The sequence below is a fragment of the Mobula hypostoma genome, chromosome 6 (genome assembly GCF_963921235.1).
Source record: "Mobula hypostoma chromosome 6, sMobHyp1.1, whole genome shotgun sequence".
Lineage (NCBI taxonomy): Eukaryota > Metazoa > Chordata > Chondrichthyes > Myliobatiformes > Myliobatidae > Mobula > Mobula hypostoma.
The window spans coordinates 43,992,402-44,020,307 of NC_086102.1; the positions used below are offsets into that span (position 1 = coordinate 43,992,402).

General features: G+C 40.4%; 1 protein-coding gene across 1 annotated transcript; it reads right to left on the reverse strand.

Annotated features, from left to right (window-relative positions):
* Positions 1-7: 7 nt before the first annotated feature.
* LOC134348708 (tyrosine-protein phosphatase non-receptor type substrate 1-like) lies at positions 8-27,906 on the reverse strand. The gene is made up of 7 exons (XM_063052517.1): positions 27,858-27,906; positions 27,432-27,764; positions 26,273-26,566; positions 25,400-25,693; positions 14,727-14,828; positions 13,392-13,462; positions 8-3,075 (listed from the first exon to the last, which is right to left on the reverse strand). The coding sequence occupies exons 1-7, from the start codon at positions 27,904-27,906 to the stop codon at positions 2,809-2,811; spliced, it is 1,410 nt and encodes a 469-aa protein (XP_062908587.1). The 3' UTR covers positions 8-2,808.

Here is a 27,906-nt window from a genome sequence, read left to right on the forward strand (position 1 = left end):
TGCCCGACCTGCTGAGTTCCTTCAGCGTGTTGTGCGATAAACAAGTCACTGTCTGCCTGGAAAGTTGGCACGAGTGACTGCCTCTGGAAGCAGTAGGAGGTTCCTGCTTTCAAATCTATTAGTGGCTTAGGTGAAAAGCTGAGTAATGGCAATCCAGATCCAAGTGGGAAGCTGAGCTTTGAAGAAGAAATAAAGGATCTGCAAATAGTTGTGGACTTGTCAAACAAGTTGGCAGGAAAGTGGCAGATGGAGTATAATCTTGAAAATACTTGGTCTGAAGAATGAAGAAACAGGTTTTCCTAAGAAATGCTCTTCCGTCTATAGGTGTCAGGATGTTGCAGGCCCCAGTGCCATCATGTGTAAATGCAGAAGTCCAAAACATTCTTGTTGCTGATTAATTCCCTGTTGCTCCCTGACAATGGACTCGTTGTGATACCGCACCAACTTCTTGCAGGTTCCTAAAAATATTATTGGAATATTTGTTCACTGCACTACCAGATTCTGCAACTCAATTCTTTCTGTTGACAATAATGACTCTGATGGAGAGAGGCTGTTTTCAGCTCATTTGAAACTTCCTGAATTAATTGGGGGTTCTTAATTTTAATTGAATTAAAAGTTTGTTGGTGGTTCAAAAGTTTGAAAACAGCTGATTAATATCACACTTGGGTGGTTGTCAAGGCAGTTCTGCAGTCAGAGCTAATTTAAGCCTGGCCCCATGACACCTGTATTTGCTGAAGACTTTATGTTGTGTCGGCCTTCACCAAGCATTAAGCCAACATGCTGGATGAAGTTGCTAGCTGAAGGTCCATGCTGGTGTGGATGGTGATAGAAGGGGAAGGGTGGTGAGAGGCATGGTGATGGGGGCTGCCTTAATTTCATTGATCACAAGAAATTGCCAGTCCTTTTTTTAAGTGAGAAGGTAAAATCATTGGTGTGTTAAAGTCTTAAGGTATTAGTTCCTGAGATGTGAAAAAGAAACATAGAAACATAGAAAATAGGTGCAGGAGTAGGCCATTCGGCCCTTCGAGCCTGCACCACCATTCAGTATGATCATGGCTGGATATCCAACTCAGAACCCTGTACCTGCCTTCTCTCCATACCCCCTGATCCCTTTAGCCACAAGGGGCATATCTAACTCCCTCTTAAATATAGCCAATGAACTGGCCTCAATTGTTTCCTGTGGCAGAGAATTCCACAGATTCACCACTCTCTGTGTGAAGAAATTTTTCCTCATCTCAGTCCTAAAAGGCTTCCCCTTTATCCTTAAACTGTGACCCCTCGTTCTGGACTTCCCTAACATCGAGAACAATCTTCCTGCATCTAGCCTGTCCAATCCCTTTAGGATTTTATACGTTTCAATAAGATCCCCCCTCAATCTTCTAAATTCCAGTGAGTATAAGCCTAGTCGATCCACTCTTTCTTCATATGGAAGTCCTGCCTTCCCAGGAATCAATCTGATGAACCTTCTTTGCACTCCCTCTATGGCAAGAATGCCCTTCCTCAGATTAGGGGACCAAATCTGCACACAATACTCCAGGTGTGGTCTCACCAAGGCCTTGTACAACTGCAGTAGTACCTCCCTGCTCCTGTACTCGTATCCTCTTGCTACGAATGCCAACATACCATTTGCCTTTTTCACCGCCTGCTGTACCTGCATGCCCACTTTCAATGACTGGTGTACAATGACACCCAGGACTCGTTGCACCTCCCCTTTTCCTAATTGGCCACCATTCTGATAATAATCTGTTTTCCTGTTCTTGCCACCAAAGTGGATAAGCTCACATTTATCCACATTAAATTGCATCTGCCATGAATTTTCCCACTCACCTAACCTATCCAAGTCACCCTGCATCCTCTTAGCATCCTCCTCACAGCTAACACTACCGCCCAGCTTCATGTCATCCACAAACTTGGAGATGCTGCATTTAATTCCCTTGTCTAAATCATTAATATTGTAAACAACTGGGGTCCCAGCAGTGGAGCCTTGTGGTACCCCACTAGTCAAAGTCTGCCATTCTGAAAAGGTCCTGTTTATTCCCACTCTTTGCTTCCTGTCTGCCAACTAATTCTCTATCCACGTCAATACCATACCCCCAATACCGTGTGCTTTAAGTTTGCACACTAATCTCCTGTGTGGGACCTTGTCAAAAGCCTATTGAAAATCCAAATATACCACATCCACTGGTTCTCCCCTATCCACTCTACTAGTCACATCCTCAAAAAATTCTATAAGATTCATCAGACATGATTTTCCTTTTACAAATCCATGCTGACTTTGTCCGATGATACAAGTATAGCAAGCAAGTAGAAAAGTAGATAAGAAATGGGTGTTCATTGCAAAGAATTTGGAATTCAAAATCAAGCTAGTCTTTCTGATATAATGAAAACAGGTTTGGAGCACATGCCTCCTTATTAAAGAAAGCATAAATCTACCTTTGATTCAGTCAAGGACAGAGTCCCTGGATTGACTCTTGAGATGAAAGAGTGGTCCTGTGAAGAGAGATTGAGCAGATTTCTTCACGAAACATAGGATTCAAAGAGGAACCAACAGGAGACTGTTCGCTTACAAGAGAATCCACCACTAGCTTCAGTCATTCAAAGTTGCAATGGAAAGAAAGATATTGACCTAGTTTGGAATTCTCTGGCTCAATGGACACACACAATGCTCAGCTATTGAGATCAATAGGATTATGAGCCCCAAGGAATCGGGAATGAGTCACAGACGTGCTACCAGTCATGAGCTCATTGAAAGAAGGCGTCAATTTCAGGAGCTGTGCCACCTTCTCTAGTTTCTGTTTCTTATAACAATTATGCAAATTGTTGTAGAGAAAAACTTGTGGTTGTATGGCAATTAGCATTCTGGGCTCTCTTTGACGTGGGACAAACGCTGACTGTGAAGTTACATACGGGTTCTTCATAGATAAGATTATTTTTATCTTTGACCTTTAAAGCAGCATATTCTGTTTCATGGGCCTGTGCTGGACTTCTCAATTCTTGCCTTTGCTTCCCCGTGGGAGGATTGCTAAAATAAACAGATGCATATTGCAGAGTTTCATCACTTAAAGAAACGTTAACCTGCAACACAAAAATAAAAAAGTATCATTATATTTTATTCCTCATTACATTTTTAGATGACCCTATTTTGGCATAAATGCTGTACACAGCAAAACCATGTGGAAATGTTGGTATTAAACTTAAGCAGCAAATACCAATGGGCTGTGGATTTGTGTGTTCGTGACCATGAGTCTGACCACTAGCACTGTTGGCCAATTTTTATTTTCAGTAAAATCATGACTAATGAGACAGCAACTTCCTCCTTTATAATCAGTTTCATTTCCAAGTCCGTGTTGGAGATTCTTGAACTCCTGGCCAATGTCACATTACCATAGTTGTAGACAGATCACAAAAGTTCATTGGAAAAGAAGGGAATCTTGCCTGGAAGACAGTAGGCTATCTTTAAGCAATAGCCAGCTATTGCATTCAGTCCTTTCAAGTTCAAGTTTATTGTCATTCAATCATATACATGTATACCACCAAACAAAACAACGTTCCCCCAGATCAAGGAGCATAACACGTACATATACAGTAACTCACACACAACACATAAAAAGATATTACCACACATATTAAAATATATTCCAGAAGTTTACCATACCCATGGTCTGCTCTTTATCAAATTACAGTATTGCTTTGCACTGTTGTAACTATATGTTATAATTATGTGGTTTTGTCAGTTTTAGTCTCGGTCTATCCTGTGTTTCTGTGATATCATGCTGGAGGAATATTGTATCATTTCTTAATGCATGCATTTCTAAATGACAATAAACGAGGACTGAGTGTCCTCATAATCTAAAAAAGTTTGACATTTAGCATAAGGTGCAATTATGACACTAGTTAAAAGGTAAACAATATAACACTACTGGCACTTCATAAGTGATGAGACCTGGGTGGTGGCAGGAAGTTCAGTTATCTCACGGCCTGGAAGAACAAGCTGTTTCCTGTCCAAACACTACTTGTTCTAAAGCTGGAACACCCGCTGCCTGATGCTAGGGGGGGGTCAAAGAGATTGTGGGTCAAACAGGAGGGATGTTTGACAATGCTAAGGGCCTTGCAAATGCAGCGTTCCAGATAAATATATCAGATGGGTGGAAGAGAGACCTTGATGCAAGACCAGCAAGCTTGTTGGAATCAGAGAGTTTAGTGCCGGCAATTCACATTTCACTGTTCATCCAACTGTTAAACCAGTCAGATCCCTAGATAAACTGCCTTAGAGTTCACCCCATTCACTTTCTGCTGTTACGTACTCAGTAATGAACTCCAAGTAAATTATCAGCCAGAATTTATTAATCCATGCAGATTCCAGGTTTTCTTCCTTGACCTACATCAGGCAGCAGCTGAGACGATGCAATTTACTTGAGAGCTTGGATTCTACAAGTAGAAGCAGGCTTGTTCTTCTGAATGTTTCCTAAAAACTTGAAAAATATTGTAACATAAAGCATGAACCTACTAAACAGCCTTTGCACCATAAACATTTCTGCTTGTTTTGGGTGTCTGTCTAACAAGCAAAAAATTAATGTTCCTCATCAGTAGACCTCAATCAGTGAGGATGGCAGGGCACCTCCCTAATGATCTTTAACGCTGCCGCACCTCAATGCTGCATGCGTAGCCCCCTGCTCTAGTCTTTCTACACAGCTGACTGTGTGCCTAAGCACAGCTCCAACGCCATTGTCAAATTCGCCAGTGAGACTACTGTTTCTGGATGAATCACAGATGTTGATAATACTGCCATTACTGTTATTGGACAAGTCACAGCTTACCAGAGTGAAATATGTCACCTGGTTGACTGGTGCTGCAAAAACAACCTTGCACTCAATATCAGTAAAACTAAAGAGCTGATTGTTGACGTCAAGAAGGGGAAGGGGGGAGCACATACACCTATCTACATTGGGAGGATCAATGGTGAAGAGACTCAGCAGCTTTAAACCCCTGGGTGTTAACATATCAGATAATCTGTCCTCGCGACAGCACAAAGATCCAATCGTAAGGAAAGCAACTGAGTAACAACATCTTCCTTCAGGCTGTGGGACTAATGAATACCCTGTCACCACCAAGTATGCATCACTAGGATAGTGAGCTGTTTACTGTGCTGTGCATTATGTGAACTTTAAGTTATATTTTAATAACCTACTTGTGGTTTTATTTTATTTGCTGTGTGTATGTTTTGTGGGTGCAATATGGTCTAGAGGAACATTGTTTCATTTGGTTGTAGATGTGTAGAGCCAGGTGACAATAAACTTGAACTTTCTTAGGTGGTTGAGGAGCTTCAACTTGCCAGTGAACATGAACAAACTTTTACAGATGTAGTGCTGAACATATCCTGAATGGTTGCACCACAGCAAACTGAACGTGCAGGAACATAAGCAGCTAAAGAGAGTAGTGGACTCTACCCAATATATTATAACCGTATCCATCCCTACCATTGGTAGGATCTACAGGAGGCACTGGCTGAAGAAGACCTCCACCATCAAAGATCCCCACCATCCAAGCTATGCCACCTTTGTGCAGCCGCCATCAGACAGGAGGTACAGAAGCCTGAACTCCCACACCATCAGGTTCAACAACAATGACTTTCCTTAAATGCTGCCTGGCCTGCTGAGTTCCCCCAGCATTTTGTGTGTGTTGCTTGGATTTACAGCATCTGTAGATTTTCTCTTGTTTGTGATTTGATTACTACACTGTGAAGTCTCTTCCAGAAATGCTTACCCTGAAGAAGTTTAAACCTCCCCTTCGATGGGAGTTCAGTGAAACCCTCCCTCACTGCTCCCCCTCTGTGATCCCTGCTGCTCTCCAACTCTGTGGCCACGTGCTTATCCAGACCCGCGACTACAACCATGTATCCTTTCTGGGAACATGTCTTCGCTGCTAGCTTGCACCACATGGCTTCGAGATTCATTTAGGTGCTGCCTGGCCTGCTGAGTTCCTCCAGCATTTTGTGTGTGTTGCTCTGATTTTCAGCATCTGCAGATTTTCTCCCTCAACCATTCAGTTCCTGAACCAGTCAGCAAAACCTTAACTCTACATCTTCAAAGATTCAAGATTCAAAGTACATTTATTATCAAAGAATGTATAAATGATACACCTTGAGATTGGTTTAATTACAGGCAGGCACAAAGCAAGAAACACAAAGAACTCAATTAAAATAAAGAAAGACCATAACCACTGCACAGAGAAAGAGGAAAAAACACACATCATGCAGACAATAGAAGCAAGCGACAGCAACGCTATGACTAATTTGATGGTTTTACATTAAAATGGACTTGTTTTGTTCTAATTGTTTTCATTCTTGTAACAATTGTGAATAATTTATGTTTTTCTTGTGAATATTGCTTATGTAATTCTGTGTGCCTGTGATGCTGCTGCAAGTTAAGTTTTTCACTGCACCTGTACATAACATGTATTTGTACGTACATGTGACAATAAAATTGGGGTTGACTTTATATCTGTCCAGCTGTAAAAACGTGTGATGAACAGCACTTTAGTTTCTCACCCACTGAACCACAGCCTCACACGTGGAGTGAAAACTGCATTCTCGGTCTGATGTGCACGAGTAAATTTATATGCAAAAAATTGCGGCCAAGATGTTTCACTTGACTACTATACAGCCCCTGGACTGGTCTAACACCTGAAGAAACCATCTGGGCACCGTAATGTGAAAACCACTGAGAGGGCGAATTTTTACTCTTAACTTTTACAAGTCTTAAGGAGTAGAAGGGTGAAGGATGTTTAAAATTGCAGACTGTACTTCCTTAAAAGTTAAGTTTCAAGTACATTAACCCGTTAAATGTTAATGCAAACTACATGTCGCATAATGCAAACATTCTCATTTACTGGATGCATTTTTCAGGTCATTTTACATACTTAGTTAGAAACTGAAATACAATGCAAAGTGAAAGTGACATCACTTGTGCAATTGATTATTAACAATGAAATTGAATTTAAGGGCAAATATAAAGAAACAGCACTCTGTACCAAAGAAAAGCCTCCTTGATTGATTTGTATATTTATTTATTTATTTATTGAGTTACAGGCTTTCCTGGCCTTTTGAGCAGTAACGCCCAGCAACTCCCGATTTAACCATAGCCTAATCATGGGACAATTGACAATGACCAATTAACCTACCGACCAGTTTGCCTTTGGACTGTGGGAGGAAACCACAGCACCTGGAGGAAACCCACATGGTCACTCATTATAGCTCTGTGACATGGATTTCACTTTGTTGGCAATTTCATTCTAGCTAAAAGAACCAAACAGGCATGAAACTAAATAGAGTACATTAAAAAATACTCATAATCAGCAAACCACAAAGTGATAAAAACACCTTTTATAATGTACAGAAAGCATTATAAAGAATAAGATATACTATAGACATGAGACTATGGTAGGAACCATAATATCAACATACTTTTCACAAAAAGTATTTTTGATTATTTTAAAAGCGATAGATTTTTTTTACTTTGGAAAGGAGAATGTTTATGTTCTACAAAAAATATACAGCAAAAGAAAAGTTTAGTAATATTTCTGGCATACTATGCTTTTAAAACTGTTATGCCTTGATTTGATTTTCTGAAGGGTATTTACAGTGAGAAGAAAATACAAAATGTAAATTCATCTCACTTTCCAAATTTGTAAAAATTTTACCTTTTGGAATTTTAGCTATGTAGTCCGAGGGGACATAGGACATCATTGTCAGTAACTTATGCATTTCCAGTTTTTACTACAGATATAGGCTCCACAGGTTGTTGGCAACTTCAAAATGTATCAATAGTAGCTACCACCCGCTTAGCTATCAACACGTCAGGTAATATACCTCAAAGGGCGATAACTCAACAAAATTAATGTGTAACCAAAAGCCAAAAAATTGGAATTAAATAGTTGGCCAAGGAAAACAAGCAACCCTGTTCCCACCTCCAATACTTCGCTAGGTTATGGAAACACATTGGTCTAGAGAGTTTCATTGCAGCATTCACAAAAATAAACAAAATAAATATTTCCAACTCTGACCTACCTCTATCAATAGGCCTTACCCTCAAATGCTTCAACTTTAAGAGGAATGATTTATCTCTCACCAATCTGCAGCCACATTTGGAAATTAGCATGCTGCTCACTATGGAGCAGGCATTTTCCTTACCCACGTAGTTATTCATTGATGTCAGTGTGGAAAGAATATAACGATGGGAATGTTGTAATGGTGCAGAATGCTATATCTGCGGGGTAGTAAGACATAAGGTGTCGCTAATGTTCTTCACATTAGGCAGAGGTTAATTCTGATATATGTAATTTGTTAAAATTGAATCAAAAATTTACTGAGAAAGAAACTAGAGCTAGCAGAAAAGGCAACTACATTACTTGACTCTGTTTTTGAAAGTTTTTCTGGAGGAAAGAGGTGTACATACATAGCTTTTGGTTTTCTAGATGAAGGCCACAATAATTTAATGTGCATAGGTAGATGCATGGAAATAAAATCCACCTTGAAGAACATCAAGGAAAAATCTGCACCAAGGGGATGGGCATGGCATTCTGACCAGCTATATCTGGGACATGAAACCAGGGTAACCTTCAGTCTCCGTCACAGCTCAATATTTTGGAGCTGCTAACAATGAAGATAATAATCGTGCAGTCATGGTAAATGGAGTAGGTTAAAATGAATATTAAATTCTTAGACTCAGGGATTCATACAACATGGAAACAGGACACTTGACTCTACTACAGTTGGCCCAACTCGTCCCCAAGGCTACAGGACACAGATAAACTGCCAAGAGAGGGAAGGGAAAACATTAGACAGTGGGGAGTACCCCTGTGGCCATCTCCCTCAACAATAAGTACTGTTGGGGGGGGGGCAACGACATAGCTGGGTGAAGCAACACCAGTCGTGCCTCTGGCACTGATTTTGGCCTGTGGCTCAGAAGGCTAGGGAACTAAAGGGGATGGTAGCAGTAATAGGGGACTCTATACAAGGGGACAGATACGTGATTCTGTAGCCGCAAAAAAGAAACACGGATGGTAGTTTGCCTCCCAGGTACCAGGGTCTGTGATCTTTCTAAACGCATCCACAATATCCTGAAAAGGGAGGGTGAGCAGCCAGAAGCCGTGGTACATATTGGTAGAAAAAGGTAGGAGGTCCTGAAAACAGAATACAAGGCGTTACGAAGGAAGTAGAGAAGTAGGACCTGAAAGGTAGGTATCTTGGGATTGCTGCCTGTGCCACACGACTGTGAGGATAGGAAATAAATGAGGTGGCAGATAAATGTGTGGCTGAAGAATTGGAGCAGAGGGCAAGGATTCAGATTTCTGGATCATCGGGACCTCTTCTGGGGTAGGGGTGGCCTGTACAAAAGGAACGGGTTGCACTTGAATCTGAGGAGGACCAATATACTTGCAGCCAGATATACTAAAGCTGTTGGGAGTGGTTTAAACTAATATGGCAGGGCGAAGGGAACCAGTATGATAGAACTGAGGATGAGCCTGCAAGTACATGATGGGTGTAATACGAATGTAAGGAACGACAAACCAATGATGTGTACAACTCCAGACAGTGCAAAGAGTTAAATTGTACCACAGAGGCAAAATTCAAAAGGGAGAAGAATGCAGGACTGAAGGTGCTGTATTTAAATGTGCGTAGCCTTCAGAATAAGATAGACAAACTCGTGGTGCAATTAGAGATTGGGCATTATGACATTGTAGGCATCACTGAGTCATGGTTGAAAGATGGTGATAGTTGGGAGCTTAATATCAAAGGATATACTTTGTATCAAAAGGACAGGCAGATAGGCTTAAGTGGTGGTTTGACCCTATTGGCAAGAGATGCAATTACTTCTTCAGAAAGAGGTGACATTGGGTCGGAGAATGTCAAACCTTTGTGGAGTTAAGAAACTGCAAGGGTGAAAAAAACATTATGGAAATCATATAGAGGCCTCCATATAGTAGCCAAGATGTGGGGTTGAGTTTGCAAAGGGAGCTGAAAAAGGAATGTAATAAGGGTTATGACACAATTGCAAAGGGGGACTTCAGTTTGCAAAAGGATTGGGAAAATCAGGTTGGTGTCAGATCGCAAGAGAGGGGATTTGTTGAATGCCTATGAGAAGGCTTTCTAGAGCAGCTTGTGCTTGAGCCTACATGGGGAAAGGCTATTTTAGATTGGGTGTTGTGCAATAACACAGAATCTTATTAGGGAGCTTAAGGTTAGAAAAACACCTTTAGGAGGCAGGGATTATAATATGATTGAATTCATACTGCAGTTTGAGAGGGAAAAGCATATGTCAGATGTATCAGTATCACAATGGAATAAAGGGAATTACAGAGGCATGAGTGAGGAGCTTGCCCAGTTGTGCTGGAGAGGGATACTGGTGGGGATGACGGCAGAGCAGAGGTGGCTGAAGTTTCTGGGAATAGTTGTCAAGGCACAGGATAGATACATTCCACAAAAGAAGTTCTCAAATGTCAGGGGTAGGCATCTGTGGCTGACAAGAGAAGTTAAGGCATGTATAAAAGTCAAGGAAAGGGCATATAATGCAGTAAAAGTGAATGGGAAGTTGGATGATTGGGACGTTTTTAAAATCCAACAAACGGCAACTAAAAAAGCTTTAAGAAGGGAAAAGGTGAAATATGAGGGCAAACTAGCCAATAGTATGGCGGGATACTAAAAGTTTTTTCAATTATACAAAAAGTAAAAGGAGGGTGAGAGTTGATATTCGAACATAGAAACATAGAAATCTACAGCACATTACAGGTCCTTCAGCCCACAATGTTTTGCCAACCATGTAACCTACTCTCAAGTTCCTACGGTTGTCACAGCCCGGGGGTGGTAGTGGGGATAAGCTCCCACTATCTATAAAATGCTCTAAATGGCATGCGACTCTAACAGCCTCTGACAACCTAGTCCAACTCTTGGTCTTCACCTGTGCCTTAGCTACTAGGCCTAGCAGAACTGTTTCTACTGACAAGAGAAGGGGCAAAGGCAGACCCACTTTGGAGTCGATTAGTAAGGATGAAGTTTCGGGGAACTTGGAGATTGATGATAAAATAAGTCAAAGTCAGCATGATTTCTGTAAAAGGAAATCTTGCCTGGAAAATCTGATGGAGTCCTTTGAGGAAGTAACAAGCAGGGTGGACAAAGGAGAGGCAGTGGATGTCATTTACTTGGATTTCCAGAAGGCATTTGATAAGGTGCCTCTCACTGAGACTGCTTATAGATAAAATCCCATGGCATTACAGGACAGATACTGCCATAGTTAGAGGAATGGCTGACAGGCAGGAAACACAAGGTTAATTTACAGGTTCAGTCTGTGGTAAAGAAGGCAAATGCAATGTTGGCATTTATTTCAAGGGGAATAGAATATAAAAGTCAGGAGATAATGTTGAGCCTTTATAAGACACTAGTCAGGCTGCACCTGGAGTATGGTCAACAGTTTTGGGCCCCTTATCTCAGAAAGGAAGTGTTGTCTTTGAAAAGAGTGCAGAGGAGGTTCACGAGGATGATAGCCAGAACAAAGGGGTTAGTATATGAGGAGTGTTTGGCATTTTTAGGTCTGTATTCACTGGAATTTAGAAGAATGCAGGGTGGATCTCATTGAAACCTACTGAGTGTTGAAAGGACTAGATAAGGTGGATGTGGAGAGGATGTTTCCTATGGTGGAGTATCCAGAACTAGAGGGCATAGCCTCAAAATTGAGGGGCAACCCTTTAAAACAAAGGAAATGAGAAGTTTTTTAGCCAGAAAGTGGTGAATCTGTGGAATGCTGTGCCACAGGCAGCTGTGGAGGCCAAGACCATGGGTATATTTAAAGTGAAAATTGATAGTTTCCTGATTGGTCAGGCATCAAATGTTATAGCGAGAAGGCAGGTGCATGGTGTTGAGTGGGATCCAGGATCAGCTATGATGGAATGGTGGAGCAGACTCGATGGGCTGAATGGCCTAATTCTGCTCCTATGTCTTATGGTCTTAGCTCATCCATGCCATCCAGTGGGCACTCGTCTGTATTATGCCCTTTCCCAACACTTGGTCTATTGCCCTCCCTGCCTAAGCGATTCAGGTGCTCATCTATTGCTGTTCCTTTTCGCACTTTGTGGCACATCAGACAGCATTTTTTACTGTTTTCTTAGCATTTGACTGTTTTTATGGGGTCAATTTGCTAGCTCAACACACAGATGTAAAGCATGATAGCAGCTGGCCAGATTCAAACCCGAGACCAATCGCCTCGAAGTCTGATGCTGATGTCACTATACCACTGGCTAGTTTAGGTGCTTATCTATACACTTCGTAAATACTTTCAGTTAACCAGCTGCTACTAAACTCTCAGAAGTGTGTTCCAAGAGAAGAAGGTCCCCCTCAGATCCCCCTGAAATCTCTCCCACTTAACCTATACCTATGTCATCTAATTTTAACTGCCTCTGATTTGGAAGACAGCTCCTACTGTCTATCCTATCTATACTAATAATTTCTTATACCTTACCATGTCCCCTCTTAATGTCCTCCACTCTTCAGAGAACAGATAAGACTTCAACAGTCTCCTCAGGAGTGAACCATTTCATCCCAGGCAAATCTCCTCTCTATCCCAGCTCTATCATATCCTTCCTGTATATTGGGGTTCAGGCTGCACACAGTACTTCAGCTGAGGTATGACCTATATTTTATAAATTAGTAGCATAACCTCTCTACCTCTGCATTTCCTTCCCCAGCTAATTAAAGCCACAATCGAACGTGCCTTTCTAACCAATTATCTTCCTGTGCTATCACCTTCAAGGACCTTTGAATGTCCTCCAAAATCCATCTGGCTGTCAGAACTCCCCGGAACTCTACCATGCATGGTCATTTGGCACTCAAACTGCACCACCTCATGTTTGTCTGGATAAAATTCCATATACCATGTTTCATCAGCACAGTCTCTCACTGCAGCCTAAAACAATCTTCCACACTATCAACTTCATGCCAGCCGTGAACTTACTCATCAAACGTCCCACACCCATACACATTTATAATGTATTGTTTATCTTACAAATATATATGAAGGTTGAAATACGTATCTTACAGCTATATTATAAAAGCAGCAAGGTTCCCAGTACCAGCCTTTGTGGGACACCGCTTGTCAAAGTCATTCAATTGTAGAAACCTTCAATCTGGCATTAACTTAATATGCAGGCAGTTAAAATATATTCCACTCAACAGACTCCATGTATTCCCCACTTTGCCTTCTTGGTGCCTCCCATCTAATGGCACTGGTAAATTAATTTAAATAAGCTGGCAATACTTTACTGAACTTTCAGTACATCAGAGATCATGTGCATACGGTATGGGGTGGGGGTGCGAGTTGTTTGATATCAAAGTGTATACTTACTCTGTTTACTGAATCTTTCTTCCATTTTCTCTTTGTTTGATTATCAACATTTTTGTCATGGGCTGATGAATCTATAAAAATACCATGAATATCATAAGCATCTCAGGTTAGTGGGACATATATTTTTACATAGAAGCAACAGTCTTTTTTGACTGTTTTGCATTTTTAAATCTTTTTATTAATTATTATTGAAAATCAACAAAAAAAGTAACAGTCTTGATACTGTAAGTAACAATTGGATACTAATCAGTATCAACATTTCAATTTCTAATTCTTCAAATAATAATTGGCAAGTCAGCTTTTTTAAACTACATTCCTAAACTGTGGGACTGAATACCTAAAACTGTAAGGGATGCAGACTCAGTTGACAATTTTAAACACCAGTTCAAAACCTATTTACTTAACCTTGTTTTTAACTAACATCTATTTGTCTTTTATTTTCATGTTTGAACTTTATCTAATTGTAAAGGACTTTGAACTACATCGTTTGTATGAAGAGTATTCTATAAATAAATTATTATTATTAATAATTATATTTGAAAGCTATGTTGGCTTAATTGGATGCAGAACTATTTATATTTAGCTGCACTCATTTTCTGATATAAGCTTATTTCGAAAGGAGCAAAAAACAAGCAGCTCGTAGGATGGGGGAAGAGGCAGAACAAGCCTCTTGTTGGAGTTGGAGTAGGCGAGAGGAGGGAAGCTGGAAGCCAGGAGCAGATGGGCAGTGATTTGGCCACCACTGCCGGCCCACCAACTGGAGAGTGTCGTGGTTAAGGGTCGAAACACTCGGTGAAGGTTGGGAACCACCTGATGACATCTGATCCTGGCTGAAGGCTACAGTTACCTTATAAGGTAACTGGAGAATGCACCCTAACAGGTGTATGTAACAACTGCTTTTTTTTAGATGAACTATTGTAATTTTGTAGGCTACATTATTATCTTTGTTGTGCATTTAATATATCAGTAATATTTGAGTAATATTGTAAATATATTGTTTGATTAAGCATTTTTTGTTCATATAAGTAATTCATTATATGTAAAAGTACATGAATGCCATACATCATTACGCCACCACATCATAAATACGCACCTCACTGAAAATAAATACGAAGAGTACACATTTGTCCTGGTCTCCCCGCGTTTTTCTTTTGATTAGTTTTATGTTTTGGAGTTACGAAACATAACAGTACTCTCTCCAGAAAATGTTATTTGAGTAGAATTTAAAACAGATTTTCACTTTTCTAATTACTTTTGCTTGAGAACTAAATGGGATGTTCACATTGATATACTCAGTTCCGTTACCAAGTAAAAATAAACAATGTATCTGATTACCTTTTCCATTCTTGTGTTTACAGCATCGATTATTAATGATCCAGAAGCATAATGGTACAATGAGGATAAGAGTCAGCAGAGCAAAATAATACTTGGGGAATCCTTCAAAATTACAATTGAAACATAAATTAAAACAATGTCACAATGAAAAGCAAATAGATCTCTAACTGATGCATGTTACTTTACATAAAATATTTCAAATAGACTCATACATATAACATAAATCATACATTAAGACAGAACTACATTTAAATCTACCATTTCTCAGAGGTTGTCCTCATGAAATATGCCAATAGATTCCCTTCTTAGGATCTTCACACAGAATATCAACAATACTTCTGCTTATGTACAATCTAATTCTATTTCTACAAAAATCCTTAAATGCACAAAATAGCCTTTCAGTGGACAAAACCCACACTGTCATGGAAGATGATATCCAGAGTAATGATCTAATTATTCATGCCAAGGAACTGTCATACTTCATTGATTACCAATACAGTGAATTGCCACGATATAGTATTTTGTAAATTACCACAGCATAATCCGCTATGAAAGTGGAGCTGACCAAAGTTGATTGGAAGGGAACACTAACTGGGATGACAGCAGAACAGCAAAGGCTGGAGTCTCTGTGGGCAATTCGGAAGGTGCAGGTTAGAAACATCGCAAAGATGGAGGGGTATTCAAAAGGGAAGACAAGGCAACCGTGGGTGACTGGCGAAGTTAAAGGCAGCATGAAAGCCAAAGAGAGGTCATATCATATAGCAAAAATTAGTGGGAAGTTAGAGGAAGTTAGGAACTTTTTAAAAACTAACAGAAGACAAAGTTAAAAACACAAGGAGTGAAAGATGAAATATGGAGATAAGGTAGACAAAAATATCAAAGACACCAAAAGTTTTTTTTCAGTTATAAAGAGTAAAAGAGAGGTGAGAGTGGATATTGGAATGCTGGAAATGACACTGGAGATGTAGTAACGGGAGCAAGCTTAATACGTATTTTGCGTCAGTCTTCATTATATCAGAAATTCGAGCATGTCAGGGGGCAGAAGTGAGTGCAGTTACTATTACTAAGGAGAAGGTGCTTGGGAAGCTGAAAGGTCTAGAACTAGGTAAGTCACCTGGACCAGACAAACTATAACACAAAATAATCTGCAGATGCTGGGGTCAAAGCAACACTTTCAGTACGCTGGATGAACTCAGCAGGTTGGGCAACATCAGTCAGAAATGATGAGTCTACTTTTCGGGCCGGAACCCTTTGTCAGGATGAAGAATGAAAGATGGGGAAGGATTTGAAGAATGCTTGTAGCTTCAGTTGAAAGATCCCTCTGCAACCCATGATAGCCTTCGTCACTGTCCACAACACCCCAAATCTTGGTGTCATTCACAAATTTGCTGATCCAGTTAAGTATATTATCATCCAGATCATTGATATAGGTGACAGAGAACAATGGGCTCAGCACCGATCCCTGTGGCACACCACTAAGCACAGGCCTCCAGTCAGAGAGGTAACCATCTACTACCACTCCCTGGCCTCTTAAAGCTAATGTCTAATCCAATTTACTACCTTATCTTGAATGCTGAGTGACTGAACCTTCTTTTCCAACCTCCTACACGGGGACCTAGTCAAATGCCTTGCTGAAGTCCATGTCGACAACACCCACTGCCTTGCCTTCATCCACTTTCCTGGTAACTTCCTCAAAAAAGCTCTGTAAGACTGGTTAGACATAACCTATCACACACAAAGCCTTGCTGACTATCCTTAATCAGTCCATGTCTATCCAAATACTCATATATCTGGCCACTTAGAATACCTTCCAATAACCTTACCACAACTAATCTCAGACTCAGCAGCCCGTAATTTCCTGGTTTATGTATGGGGGTGTTTGATGGCTTTGGGCCTGTACTCACTGGAGTTTAGAAGGATGAGTGAGGATCTTATTGAAACCTATCAAATACTGAAAAGCCTAGACAGAGTGGATGCGGAGAGGATGTTTCCTATAGTGGGTGAATCTTGGACCAAAGTTCACAGCCTCCAAATAGAGGGACGTCCATTTAGAAAAGTGATGAGGAGGAATTTCTTGAGACAGAGGGTAGTGAATCTGTGGAATTCATTGCCACAGGAGGCTGTGGAGGCCAAGACATTGAGTATATTTAAAGCAGAGGTAGGTAGGTTCTTGATTAGTTAGTGTGTCAAAGGTTACAGGGAGAAGGCAAGAGAATGGAGTTGAGAGGAATAATCAATCAGCCATGATGAAATGGTGGAGCAAACTGGAAGAGCCAAGTTGCCTAATTCTGCTCGTATGCCTTATAAATGATAAATTACCACAGTACAGTGTCTTATAAATTACCACAGTATGGTCTTATAAATTACCACAGCACAGTGTATTATAAATTATAAATTACCACAGTACGGTGTATTATAAATTATAAATCACCACAGTACAGTGTCTTATAAATTACCACAGTACGGTGTATTATAAATTATAAATCACTACAGTACGGTGTCTTATAATTTATAAATGACCACAGTATGGTATATTATAAATTACCACAGTGCGGTGTATTATAAATTACCACATTATGGTGTATTATAAATTACCACAGTACAGTGTCTTATAAATTACCACAATACAGTGTATTATAAATTATAATTTACCACAGTAGGGTGTCTTGTAAATTATCACAGTACAGTGTATTATAAATTATAAATTACCACAGTACGGTGTCTTATAAATTAACACAGTAGTGTATTATAAATTATAAGTTACCACAGTACGGTGTATTGTAAATTACAAATTACCACAGTACGATGTCTTATAAATTACCACAATACGGTGTCTTATAAATTATAAATTACCACAGTACGGTGTCTTAGAAATTACCATAGCACAGTATTATATATGACTACAGTACAGTGTATTATAAATTATAAATTACCACAGTACGGTGTCTTAGAAATTACCATAGCACAGTATTATATATGACTACAGTACAGTGTATTATAAATTATAAATTACCACAATACGGTGTCTTATAAATTACCACAGTACGGTGTATTATAAATAATAAATTACCACAGCACAGTGTATTATAAATAATAAATTATCACAGTACAGTGTATTATAAATTACCACAGTACGGTGTATTATAAATAATAAATTATCACAGTACAGTGTATTATAAATTATAAATTACCACAGTACGGTGTATTATAAATTACCACAGCACAGTATTATAAATTACCACAGTACAATGTATTATAAATAATAAATTATCACAGTACAGTGTATTATAAATTACCACAGTACAGTGTATTATAAATTATAAATTACCACAGTAGTGTATTATAAATTATAAATTACCACAGTACGGTGTATTATAAATTACCACATTTTTTGTAGGCATCCGTTAGTCTCATGAGACCATGGATTTGCGCCTTGGAAGGTTTCCAGGGCACAGGCCTGGTGGCACGTTTGTATGGAAGACCAGCAGCTGCCCATGCTGCAAGTCTCCCCTCTCCATGCCACCGATGTTGTCCAAAGGAAGGGCATTAGGACCCATACAGCTTGGCACCAGTGTCACCGCAGAGCGATGTGTGGTTAAGTGCCTTGCTCAAGGACACATACGCTGCCTCAGCCAAGACTCAAACTAGCAACCTTCAAATCACTAGACAAACGCCTTAACCACTTGGCCAGGCATCAACAAATTACCACAGTACGGTGTATTATAAATTACCACAGTATGCATGTTATAAATCGTCAAGCTGTTAATGAAAAATAAACAATACACAAACATTTGGAAACGAGGATAAGGCTAATGCATGCCTGCTTCCTAATTCACAGACTGGATGTGGCAACTGACCAACTTTTGCGTAATCAGTCTGTTGATTTTGTATTCAATGATATTAGTGGAAGCTGGTGCCATGATCAGATAATAACGTACAGAACTGTTGGTACACACTTGAAAGCATGAAATATGTATCCTTTAATGAGCTCTCTATCCCCATACCTGCTGCATTTCTTGAAGTAACCAGCATAACTTCAACTTCCTCTACAAACAACAGTGGTTAATTGCAGAATGTTTATGTGTTCTTTCTCTTTCTTCTCCTTTCCTCCGTGTATTAATCTATATGCAGGTTTAAGGCAGAGGTTTGCCAACCAAGGGCAGAATCTGCTTCTGCTATTTTTGATTTGGATCAAGGCACAAATGACAATTATTTGTTTTTCAGGTTGACGGGTAATATTTCAATCTGACAGTGTGTAGAGGTTAAAATGAAGTGTTTTCTTGACTCACATTGGAGATTGCCACTATAATCAATCAAACCATTTATAAATTGCTACTGGAACCTATCATAACCAAAGGAGTTAAAAATTTAATCTATCTGATGTTACTTTTGTTCATACTTCTCATTTACAAGAATGGGATGGACAACTGAAAATGAGCTGAAGGTTTCTAAATCACATTTGTAGGGGCACTTACTTAATCTTTCCTTTCAAAGTCATACTAGAGAATAAATAATATATTAAAGTACCACTTTTACTTATTCTCATATTCTTCAAATTAACTATCTGGAGTAAATCTAACTCTTGTTTTGTATGAAACGTTCATATCTTAAAGAGTGGTTGTAGCTTTTGGAGACAGTGCAGCTGTTTCCTGGAAGTACTGCATCAGCTATCTTTACTTAGGGACACTGATGTCTTCATTTATGGATTGTCTCACCATGAAAGATATGGAAGGATTTGTAAAGATGATGCATTTCATTCAATGGTTGCAGTTGCTTTAAAATAAAGGTGTTTTATAAAATGTAATTCGTTGAAGTAAATCTTGTGCCTTTAACACACAGTTGTATCTTTGATCATTTCTAAATCATCAGCTATTGTTCATTCATGTCCTGATGTTTATGGCAAAAGTGGAATGGCCAGACCAGTTTTTGGCTTCTTATGTGCAGAGGCTGATAATCAGAGTTATTATTAATTTCTTAGTTTTCCTGGGCAGAGTGAGCTTTTCTGAAATTGTCCAACTGTGTTTAATTTTCTAGCTTTGGAGAGATGCTAATTGAATGATAGACACCAAATCTGAAAATTAATATTAGATTTACTGTTTGTATGACTGTTGTCAAGGGAAAATCCAATAATCCAGAACTGCAACCTGAAGTCTTGAGTTACAATGTCACTTCTATTCTGATTCGGATCCACAAACCTGCTTTGCAGCCACTAAACAGAGTTACTAAGGCCATGTCTTACAGTCTTACCTAAGGTATAGGTCCTTTCACCATCATTGACTATCTTCACATTATTATTTCAATATAGCACAGGACTTTAGGGCAAAGTTTCCTATAGTCTCCGTAGATTAGCCCCAACCATCTTATATTAATACTTATGTACAAATTCAAATCTAGGACAGAGACATCATTCATGCCTGCTCCGTTATTTAGTAAGATCGTGGCTTTTTTGATTATAACCTCAACTCCACATTTTCATCTCCTTAATAACATCTAAACCCTTTACTTATCAATCCATGTAGCTCAACCTTAAAAAAATTCAAAGCTTCTGTCTTCACTACCCTTTGAGGGAGAGAGGTTCAAAGACTCAAGACAATCTGAAAGAAAAAAAAATCACCATAACAGTCTAAAATGGGCAATGACAATTTTTTTAAGATGATCATTAGTTCTAGATTCTGCCACAAAGAGGGAACATTCTCTCCATAATCACCCTATAAAGGATCTTCCACACGTTAATCAAATCCCCTCTAATTCCTCTAACCTCCAGAAGATGCAAACCTAGCCTATCCAACTTTTCCTCAAAAGGAAACATAACAGTAAACATTCTCTGGACACTTCCAAAGCACTCTTTCTTAAGAAAGGCTCCTGATCCTCTACACAGAACCCTGGATGTGATCTCATAAAACTACTTTATAGCTGAGGCATACAGTGGCATGCAAAAGTTTGGGCACCCCAGTCAAAATTTCTGTTACTGTGAATAGCTAAGCAAGTAAAAGATGACCAGATTTCCAAAAGGCATAAAGTTAAAGATGACACATTTCTTTAATATTTTAAGCAAGATTACTTTATTATTTCCATCTGTTACAGTTTCAAAATAACAAAAAAGGAAAAGGGCCCGAAGCAAATGTTTGGGCACCTGCATGGTCAGTACATAGTAACACCCCCTTTGGCAAGTATCACAGCTTGTAAATGCTTTCTGTAGCCAGCTAAGAGTCTTTCAATTCTTGTCTGGGGATTTTCGCCCATTCTTCCTTGCAAAGGGCTTCTAGCTCTGTGAGATTCTTGGGCCGTCTTGCATGCACTGTTCTTTTGAGGTCTATCCACAGATTTTCGATGGATGTTTAGGTCGGGTGACTGTAAGGGCAAAACCTTCAGCTTGAGCCTCTTGAGGTAGTCCATTGTGGATTTTGAGGTGTGTTTAGGATCATTATCCTGTTGTAGAAGCCATCCTCTTTTCAGCTTCAGCTTTTTTTTTCACAGACGGTGTGATGTTTACTTCCAGAATTTGCTGGTATTTAATTGAATTCATTCTTCCCTCTACCAGTGAAATGTTCCCCATGCCACTGGCTGCAACACAAGTCCAAAGCATGATCGATCTGCCCCCATGTTTAACAGTTGGAGAGGGGTTCCTTTCATGAAATTCTGCACCCTTTTTTCTCCAAACAGACCATTGCGGCCAAAAAGTTGTATTTTAACTTCATCAGTCCACAGGACTTGTTTCCAAAATGCACCAGGCTTGTTCAGATGTTCCTTTGCAAACTTCTGATGCTGAATTTTGTGGTGAGAGTGCAGGAAAGGTTTTCTTCTGATGACTCTTCCATGAAGGTCACTGTAATCTCCCTCCACTTGTATTCTTTTCTCCTCACAATGACCAATAACATAAATAATGCTCAGCTTTCATAATTACTTGCCATCTCTGGGTTACTGGCTGCAGCAAAACACCAGGATCTCTGAATCACAGAGCTCTGTGGTCCCTTACCTTTTATATGTATCTATACAGTATCTTACATAAAATATATACATTGGATTTCAGTTAATTGGGCCAGAAGTTATTTGGGACAACATTTAAAAAACAAAAACTAATGGAGAAAACAACCAGGATTCCCTTGGCTTATTTAGGGCAGAAGACTGCTGCTGAACAGTTTCTAACCAGCGTCAGAGGCATGTGCCTGCGTGGCTGCGTGGCACACTACACTGTGCTTAGAGTGAACAGTTTTTAAACAGTGACAGTTGAGTGTGTTTATGTTCAAGAAGCAATGACTTTTGTCACTGATTTCTGATGAGAAAAAAGCAGTAAGACAATTCAGAACTGTTTTGTCACTGTGGTTTCAAGCATTCTGGCTTGGAGATTGACGAATCGGCCGGGAGTGAAACTTGAAATTATTTCACTACTTCAACAAGTTAGGAACTATGAAGAATTTGAGGGTATCAACAATCATCTTGAATGTTAACTTTGCTCCCCACCAGAGTCACATCTCCCCTGTGGCTCAAAGTAGCTGTTTGCATGCGACAGCAGCCATGCCCTGATACCCTGCTTTGACAGGCAGGCTAAAGCAGGCGAGGGTAGCCAGGGAAGGGTTTCATACCACAGTGAGATAGGGACATGCCTGCTCTAGCATACAAAGTCATGTCAGGCGGACTGGGTGAATGAAATCTAAAGTGAGATCCAACAGCCAGGAAGGCAGTTCTGCAACAGTCCATGAACAGCAAAGGATATGATGAGGCAGGGAAGAAGCCATAGTCATCCACTGCAACCAAGGAGACCCCTGTTGTGCTGTCTGCCCGTATCACTGGATCCGGACTTATGAGGAGACAATGGGACTGTCCTTGGGCAGTGGATTTTCCACTTTAGAAACTTCCCCGCACATCGCTGGATAAGACAGCAACCATCAGTAGTTTTGGTAGCATTCCAATTTGTTCTGTATTTCATTTAAATGCATACTTTGTTACTCAGTTAAATGGTAGTTTGTTCTTTTTATATAATATTTTAACTATTTCTATTAAAGGTTGGCTAATTGGGCCAGGCACTAAAATATACTGGATGGGCCCAATTAACTGTATTAACTATGTATAGAGGGGGAGAGGGGGAGAGATTATATTTTATATATATATATATTACACAAGAGGGAAAAAACAGAAAATACTGGAAAGACTTGTTAGATCAGACAGCATCTGTGGAAAGAGAAGCACGGTTAATGTTTCAAGTTAAGGACCTCGTAAGAACACAGTGCAAAACAGGCAGATAGAAATGCCAATGGAGAGAGCAACAGAAATAATTTCAGGTGGACATTCCTGGTGGGGAAGTGGTAATGAATTCAGCAATGAATTCATCATCTTTGCTGATGCTGCAAATCTGAATAACAACAGAAAGTGCTGGAATCACTCATCAGTTCAAGCAGCAGCTGTAGAAAGAACCAGAATGTCAATATTTCAGGATAAAGATCCTACCACATCTTTGTTATTTTTAATTTAGTACTTCCTAATTTTTCCCACCAAAGTGTACAATATCCTATTTTTCAATATTATGCTCCAGATGGTGGAACTTCCCAGCTCACTTAAATTTCATTTTGTAATCATTTTGTAGCCTGCTTCTATCCTACTTTCCTTCCTGTCCCTGTGTCATCAACAAATTTAGCAATCATTCAGTCAACATCTTCATACAAATCATATATAGCATAATAAGAACTCAGAATCAATCTATTTAGCATACCATTTGTTTCATCTTGCCAACTATTTCTGTGTGCTCTCTGCTTTCTGTTCGACTCTCTGGTCTTTTATCCCTCCCAACATTAACTTCTACCGTGAGCTTTTAATTTTTGCAAAGACATTTGATGTGCCACCTTATCCAATACCTCTGGAAATCTATATATAGAACATCAATAGGGGCCCCTTTAAATAACTCCAATGCATTGGTCAAACATTTCCTCTTGAGAAAACCACGCTGACTTTTCTTTTGATCTTTCTGCACACTATAATATTTTTGACATGCTATAATATTTTAATTACAGCTTCTACTATTTTACCTTTTAACAGATATTAAACTAATTGGCCTGTAGTTTTCTTGGGTTCTATTCCCCTCCCTTCTTCAATAAAGGGGTTAAAATGCCATTTTCCAGACAAATCGGATTTTCGGGTATTCTGGAAATTGAAAACTGGTGCATCAGCTCTCCCAGGAGCAGTTTCCTTTAAGACCCTAAGGTGAGGTCCACGAGGATTCAGGGACTTGTCCACGTACAGCTCCGATAATTTGCCCAGTAGTACTACCACGGCGATTGCAATTCCCCCAATTTCCTCCCTCTCTTCCAATTCCCGATTTACAACTTCTTTTCCATTAATTCCCCAAACTCGCTTTTTGTGGGAGCAGCTCCTGCTGCAGTCGTTCATTTATGGCTGGCTTTGTCCCACTCTGATTCTTTTTCTTTTATTGGTTGTTCAACCTGCTTGGGAAGTCAGCCTTGTTGGCGGTTCAACTGGAACCCTTTAAACATTAATTCTGTTTCCTCTCCGTTTAATTTTTCGCACAGCGCCATGCAATCGTGATTTAGAGCAGGGAAATCTGGAATGATGATGAATTCAATTTCAGTGAGAGGCGATTGAAAGGGACACCCCGTCGCAGCCTAAAACTGCAATTTAGCAAGTCATCGTGACCTGGGATTTGATCTTGCAGCGCCCGCCGAGTGGGCAAGGCACTTGTTCACTGAACACAGAAACTTCGATTTCCTGCGCACTATAGCGATTGGAATTGGCTACAATTTGGCGGGGAGAAAGTGAATTTTGCCCTGATAACAATCAATTCCGCTGAATGTTGTTATTTTCTCTATTCACGACCACCCATGAATTGAAAATTCTCTCGGCGGCAAATGATCACAATAAATACAATTCGGACGTTGTTTCTTTCCATTGCTATCCTTCCCCGAGCACCGCAACTTTCGGGGTATAAATTCTATGACCCAGCTGAAAGTGTTGCAATTGGCCACCTAGTGCAGTTTATAAACCGTGGAATTTCAACTGTCAATTGATGAAGACAGTATAAATTAGATTAATTTTACAATATGAACTTTGCGTTGCCAAGTAGTATCGGCCAGGGACCTGGGGAAGGGCACTAACCCAGACAGGACGATGGACGAAGTCCGGTAAAATTCTACTTTTTTTTCGCCATTTATATTTTACAGTATTGAGTTTTGTTTGATTGGATTTATATGAATTGGTTCATTAGATAATATCTGTAGCCTATTGCCATAATTCGTGAATGTGTTTTGCAGTAACGCTGTTCCGAAAAAGAATACTTCGTTGGTGCAAGCGCACGAAGAAACAAAATGTTGGAGATATTAGCAGATCACGCGGGTTGTGTAGAAAGTAAACGACAGTGTATGCTTCAGGTCCAGGGACCAAGGTCATGGTAGCCTCAGCTCTTGTCTCTATCCAATTCCTTTCATAAACCTTCACAAGTAGCAAATTATTTGAAACATTCACGATAACACACAGCGCAAGTTTTCTATCAATTCAATAAATTGGAATAAATTATTTCGCAATAAAAGACTGTAGATATTGTAGGCGTTACCCGAACGAATTGCGTTCAACATATGGTTTTATAAATTTACAAATTTTATCTCCAAATTTCACCCGTAATTGGGAGAAGCAGGTTGTGAGATTTTCTCCCCGTGTAAACCACCTACCTCGGTTGAAAGTGAAACTTGTGCTCACACTCCCTGTAACGTGTCGAACCAGGCAGGTGGCGACCTGAACTGACTCCCGCCGAGCGTCGTTCACCCGCAGCCGGGAGCTCAGGCTGTAGGTAAGGTCCTCGTTTACCCTCAGCGGATCCGCCTCTGTTTCATACGAGACATCTCCCGTTACAGTCCAAGAAATATTCAGATCTTTCGGGAAAAATCCCGCAGCTACACAAATCAGGGTCTGAACCCCAGTGGCTTCGTTGTTGGGATCCAGAGAGAGGGAGACGTCAGGCTTCGCTGCACAGAACGGGAGAATTAACACATTGTGAATTTTACTGTAACCCAGACTGATACAGACAGCAAGAGTGGACACAACTGAAGACGGTGCATGATATAAAGGTAACACTGAACTGAATTGATTATTTTGTGTCTCAAAATTCGCACCGGCAGGAAGAGAAACAAAATACAGCCCGAGAACGGAATGAATTTGGAATGTTACAGCGAGTGTAAATAAAAAAAGATGCTGGAGATTTAGAATGTTAAAAAAACAGAACCGCCGGAAGTATCCAGCTGGTCTGGTCGAAGAGACGCAGAGTTCTGACGAAAGGTCTTCAATACCAAATTTTAACTCTGTTTCTCTCTCCACATTTGCGACCTGACCTGCTGAGTGTTTCCAGCACGTTCTAGTTTTATTTTTCAGTTCTTTTCGACCAGGCACATGTTGGTCACAAGATGCAAGTTACGCTGGTAGGATGTTCCAACAAGGATGTTTCACGGTTCCGATTCCCCATTAAAAATCCCTAATTTTACTTCCAAATTTCACCCGTAGTTGAGAGAAGCAGGTTGTGAGATTTACTCCGTGTGTAAACCACCTACCTCGGTTGAAAGTGAAATTTGTCCTCACACTCCCTGTAACGTGTCGAACCAGGCAGGTGGCGACGGGAACTGACTCCCGCCGAGCGTCGTTCACCCGCAGCCGGGAGCTCAGGTTGTAGGTAAGGTCCTCGTTTACCCTCAGCGGATCCGCCTTTGTTTCATACGAGACATCTCCCGTTACAGTCCAAGAAATATTCAGATCTTTCGGGAAAAATCCCGCCGCCACACAAATCAGGGTCTGAACCCCAGCGGCTTCGTTCTTGGGATTCAGAGAGAGGGAGACATCAGGCTTCGCTGCACATAACGGGAAAATTAACACATTGTGAATTTTACTGTAACCCAGATGGATACAGACAGCAAGAGTGGACACAGCTGAAGACGGTGCATGATACAAAGGTAACACTCTGAACCGAGTTGATTATTTTGTGCCTTAAAATTTCACACCGGCAAGAAGAGAAACAAAATACAGCCCGGGAACGGAATGAATTTGAAATGTTACTGCGCGTGAAAATAAAAAAAAAGATGCCGGAGATCAAAAATAATTTTTTTGAAAAACAGAACCCGTTGGAAATATCCAGCAGGTCAGGTCGGAGAGTCGAACATGTCCAACGAAAGTTCTTCAATACCAACCGTTAACTCTGCTTCTCTCTCCGCATCTGTGACCTGACCTGCTGAGTGTTTCCAGCACTTTCTAGTTTTATTGTTCAGCTCCTTTCGACCAGACATACATTGGTCAGAAGATGCAAATTACACTGGCAGTGTGTCCCAACAAGGACGTTTCGCGGTTCCGATTCCCCATTACCAATTCCTCCGGTGTTTAACCGATTTCTGATCGGCTATTTTACCCGCCTCTCTACCACTGAATTTTTGGGATGTGGCGCTGATGTATTCAGCGACAAGTCTTCTCTTCCCCATGCGGGAGATTGTTTCGGTGTTGCTTAATCTGGTTACTTTGGGTCAGAAGCAAAACACAAACCAAACGCGGCGAAGACAGGATTCCTTCAGCAAGTCAGAGGGCGTTTGGAGAAAGGGACCTAAAGACTCGTTTTCCAGCTCGGCCATTGGTCTGAGACTTTGGCCCCAGTTCCCTCGCTTCACACTTTGCCCGGTGTGCTGAGTATTTCCAGTGTTTACTGGTTTCGTTTCATACGTACTGTACCTCGGATGGTTACTTCTGTTCCGTTTCCAAAATATGTTTCCCAGGGTCTCGAATCCATTATCAGCGCTGAGCAATGGTAGGTGTCAGAGTCATCCACAGTCACTTCCCGAATGACCAGCCCGCCTTCCTTCACAGATACAGAGAACCGAGTGCCATTTTTCAGGAAATTATTGGACCCGTTTACAGAATGGTCTCTAATCCGAGTCCAATAATATCTCGCCGAATCCACCCGCTCGTCCCCGGATAACAGGGAACAGCCGATCCGAGCTGTCTGTCCTCGGAGAAGGGTCAGAGCTGAAGGTGTCTGATTCACTTTCAGAGCAACAATTGGCCCTAGAACAGAAAATCACCACAATTAGCAAAAAGATTCAAAATTATGAGAAGGCAACGAGAATAAATGTCAAACGGAGAGAACGCGTGAATTACCGGGGAGAAACAGCCAGAGCGTGTACAGTAAGATTCCGAGTAGTGACAT

Excerpts from the sequence above, each read along its gene's own strand:
- LOC134348708 (XM_063052517.1), bottom strand. The coding sequence starts at position 27,906 with ATGTCACTACTCGGAATCTTACTGTACACGCTCTGGCTGTTTCTCCCC. Across the intron at positions 14,829-25,399 it reads AAGTTTCACTTTCAACCGAG|GATTCCCCAAGTATTATTTT; the intron begins GTAGGTGGTTTA and ends GTAATTTTGAAG. Across the intron at positions 13,463-14,726 it reads TAAACACAAGAATGGAAAAG|ATTCATCAGCCCATGACAAA; the intron begins GTAATCAGATAC and ends GTATTTTTATAG.